At 47.6% G+C, this 3,746-nt stretch overlaps 1 protein-coding gene and 1 long non-coding RNA gene across 2 annotated transcripts; one reads left to right on the top strand and one right to left on the bottom strand.

The window, feature by feature from the left end:
- The first annotated feature begins 455 nt into the window (after positions 1-455).
- LOC119323517 lies at positions 456-1,091 on the top strand. The gene is made up of 3 exons (XR_005156358.1): positions 456-580; positions 678-947; positions 1,034-1,091. It is a non-coding gene; the product is annotated as an uncharacterized LOC119323517 (long non-coding RNA).
- A 965-nt stretch (positions 1,092-2,056) lies between these two features.
- LOC119324708 lies at positions 2,057-2,862 on the bottom strand. Its single transcript, XM_037598480.1, has 2 exons — positions 2,614-2,862; positions 2,057-2,547 (listed from the first exon to the last, which is right to left on the bottom strand). The coding sequence occupies exons 1-2, from the start codon at positions 2,791-2,793 to the stop codon at positions 2,347-2,349; spliced, it is 381 nt and encodes a 126-aa protein (XP_037454377.1). The 5' UTR covers positions 2,794-2,862; the 3' UTR covers positions 2,057-2,346.
- Positions 2,863-3,746: the final 884 nt, after the last annotated feature.

Raw genomic sequence — 3,746 nt, forward strand, 5'->3', positions numbered from 1 at the left:
AGAAGAGCATCCATGAGAGGGACGATGGGTGTTGGGTGATAGACTGATAGGTTAAAGTCAGCATCACAGGATCCTAATTGATCAAGTGAATAAACATGAAACAGAACTAGATACATCGAAAGAAAGAAATACAACATACTCCCTCCGTCTCAAAATATAAGAATTTTTTTGACACTAAGCTAGTGTTAAAAACGGGACGCGAATTTTCAGGACATGCCCCCACGCGAGGTCTTTATCTCGTGCGTCCGCAACGCGCCGTGATTCGCAGTTAAATTAGCGCCACCCCCCCCTGCGCAAATACCGCACAGTGTTTTGCTTTTTTTGTCTGTGAATACGCCGGCTATACATCCTGGTAAGAGGGCCACAAGCATTTATTTTCATACAAATACGCGTTTGTCCTTTTGCGGATACACCGGTGCGGCACTGGGGTAATAACTGCCCTGACGTTGGGCGCGTCGTCATTTTGCACGCATGCTAACGCTTCCACCGGTGCGGCACTGTACATCTTCTTGAAGCCTCACGCTCACAGGGCCGCAAGCGGAGCAGAGGGCATGGCTTCAGCTGAAGCAGGGGAATCCAGGTTAGTCCGTGAGGATCCATATGAATTGACTTTGTTTTAGCTGGAAGATAGTATTAGACGCCCTCTAACAGATCTCCCCCGCGCCCTCCTTATATAGCATGTCTGCGTTTGTGGCGGAAAGGAACGGATCTGTCTCCTCGTGGGGCATTTCTAACTACCCTGATTCCGCTGTTTTTGGCATCGATTCGGAGAGGCTGAGCGTCCTATGAGAGGTTGTCGAGGACGACCCCAGCGGCGGATTCGCTGATTTGTTGGATTCTGTCGACGTTAGGACAGAAACAGACACCACGGATCTAGACGAGAATAGGGCTTCGAGGATGGATAATAGATATGCGGCCCTTGATGACAAAGTCGGGTGGGTTACAAGGTAATTACTTGCTACCAGAAGTTATCAACTGCGTCCAAGTCACTCTGATTAATCATACACGGTCTCGTTTTCTTTGCTGGTTTCAGGAACAGGAGGGTTGCAGTGCCAGACGAGAGAGCAACAAGTGCTGACAGGGTGACAGCCCTGGAAACAACACTGACGGGATTTGCTGAAAGGAAAACAGACACCGTAGTGACGCCATCAGTTGGACTGACGTTCGATTCTATAAACGAGGCCTACGATTTTTACAATCTTTATTCCTGGGAGACAGGGTTTGGCATCAGATACGCAAAGAGCAGAACCAATGTAAAAGGCACGAGATGCATGCAGGAGTTCGTGTGTTGCTGCTCGGTGGGTAACCACCATTTAATTGATTCGTGCTCTTTGATGTTTACAATTTTTAATCTTCGTTACGAAACAAGGCAAGCCAAAAGAGGCGAACTCAACATCATCACGTTGTCAATGCCAAGCTATCATAAGACTTTTGCGGACAGAGGACAATGGATGGTACATCAACGAATTCAGGTCAAACCACAATCACCAGATGTTAAACACATGTGCTGAGAAGCTGCATTTCCCTTCGCATAGGCATATTGACAAATATACAAGAGAGCTAGTATCTCAGCTTAGAGAGAACAATGTGAACCTGAGCAAAGTTTACAGCATTCTTGCAACTTTTTTTGGGAGGGTTGAAAATGTGCCATTCACCAAAAGGTGCCTGAGGACACTGTGTGGCAAGCTGAGCAGGGAGCAGGCCGACGACGATGTACGGAAGACGATGGCAATTTTTTCAGAGATGAAAGTACAAGACAGCGAGTTCACCTACAATTTTCAGGTGGATGAAGAAAGTAGAATACGCACTCTCATGTGGACGAATGGGCGTAGCAAAAAGCAGTACCACCATTTTGGCGATGTGGTGACGTTCGACACCACATACAAGACTAATTTGTACGATATGCCATTCGGTATTTTTGTTGGCGTGAATAACCACTTTCAAAGTGTGTTGTATGCTGGTGTGCTCATGCGAGACGAGACGGTCGACACCTTCAAATGGATTTTTGATGAGTTTGTTAAGATGATGGGAGGAAAAAGACCAATTACCATTTTGACAGGTAAATAACAATGCATCTGATCTCGCAATGGATCTGTTTCCTGATTTGAGACATGTTTAATTACGGTGGGTGCCCCACTCAATACGCCATCCAGATAATTTGGTTACGCACCCACTCGCGGCCTGCATGGGCTCGCTAAAACGTTGTAACCTATACATGCACATACGCATGGGATACTAGAACATACAAAAAGAAACGGCAGTACCTACGCGTAACGGATACACTAAATTTGATACTACAGCAGTGCGCTAGCCGTGCCCATGTCCGTGCGCAGGGCGGATGATACTTCATAACTTGTGGATGGAGATAGTGACCATGACCACCAAATTCGCGAGGCACAGCATGAAAATCTTCTTCAAGAATGCTTGGTTCTGCTCGAGCAGTGCGACGTGGCGATGGATGCTCGCGTGCGAGATCAGATGTCCCCATCGCTCGCTCAAGTACTGTATGTACTTGTTCTCCCACTTCCAGAACCTGCAACCTCCGTGCTGCACCATGAACAAAGATTAGAATGCCGCGGAGAAGGTGGAATGAGAAGGTCTCGGAAAACTTACCTCATTCCGTTCACACTTGTAGAAGTGCCTCCCTGGGTTAAGTTCTGTACCGGAGACAAACCAGACGACGTAGCCGGCGTTGCATTCGGGGCAACGGATGAGAGGGAGCGGAGGCATCTGATTGCTCGTGTGGTGAGACGTAGGTGGTGTTGAACTACTACGGGACGCGGACGAACACATGCTTGGGAAGCGCGGCTAATGTGAGAGCAATGGAGAAGGGGAGCTGCTTGGAATGGCCATCCGAAGCAAGGAGGGATGGCATTTAAAAAGGCAGAGAGGAGCGTCGCTCGGGTAGCTGTTGAGACTGAAGCATGGCCAACACCACCTAAGTCCCGCCTGGTGCATGTATCCGTTGTGGCTACAGGTCAGTAAATGTCGTGGCGCCGGTCGCTGACGCTTGTTGCAGGTACCCGTTATCAACACCAGATGGCATGTGGGCCTTGAATGAAGGCAGAGAAGAATACGCGCGGTATACAAGATGTTGTACGCTGCCCGGCTGAGTTTATACGCGCACGTCGTATTGGAGTTAGCACGAATCGCGTGGGCTGCCAGTGGTGCGGATAACGTCCTCGCGTAGCCGCATGTACAGAGACGAATTAGCGTTAAAAACGTTCTTATATTTTGGGACAGAGGGAGTAGATGAGTAAATCACCGCTCGAACGCAATTATGCAAAGCTTACCAGAGATGATTGTCAACAATATTTTTTGAGTGATGCTGCATGGACGACAAAAAAATGCACGATCCTTGGACGACATTTCAGATGAGCTGTTGATTTTCTTTTTGTTTTCAATCTGTATCATCCATGTTAGTGTTGTGCAAGGATCGTGTAGGGAAGTCTCGCTTGCACATCACTCTCGATAATTTTAGCAATGACAACCGCATATCGATGACTAGACCTACACCTACACATGCCCAGCTAACTTCTCGGTATCAAAAGAGTCACATCAAAGCTGCCACCTTAACGAGCGAGAACCTAAAATCATCAAACACTTGTGACGTAGTCGTCCAAACTGTACTACTTTTTTAATGACTGAAATATACTAATATCGAGTAGATATGAATTACACGTGGCCTTTGTACCACTAGTGCAGAACCGGGCTTTAGTGCCGGTTGGCGAACCGGCACTAAAGAG

The sequence above is a fragment of the Triticum dicoccoides genome, chromosome 6B, assembly GCF_002162155.2.
Source record: "Triticum dicoccoides isolate Atlit2015 ecotype Zavitan chromosome 6B, WEW_v2.0, whole genome shotgun sequence".
NCBI classification, from domain to species: Eukaryota; Viridiplantae; Streptophyta; class Magnoliopsida; order Poales; family Poaceae; genus Triticum; species Triticum dicoccoides.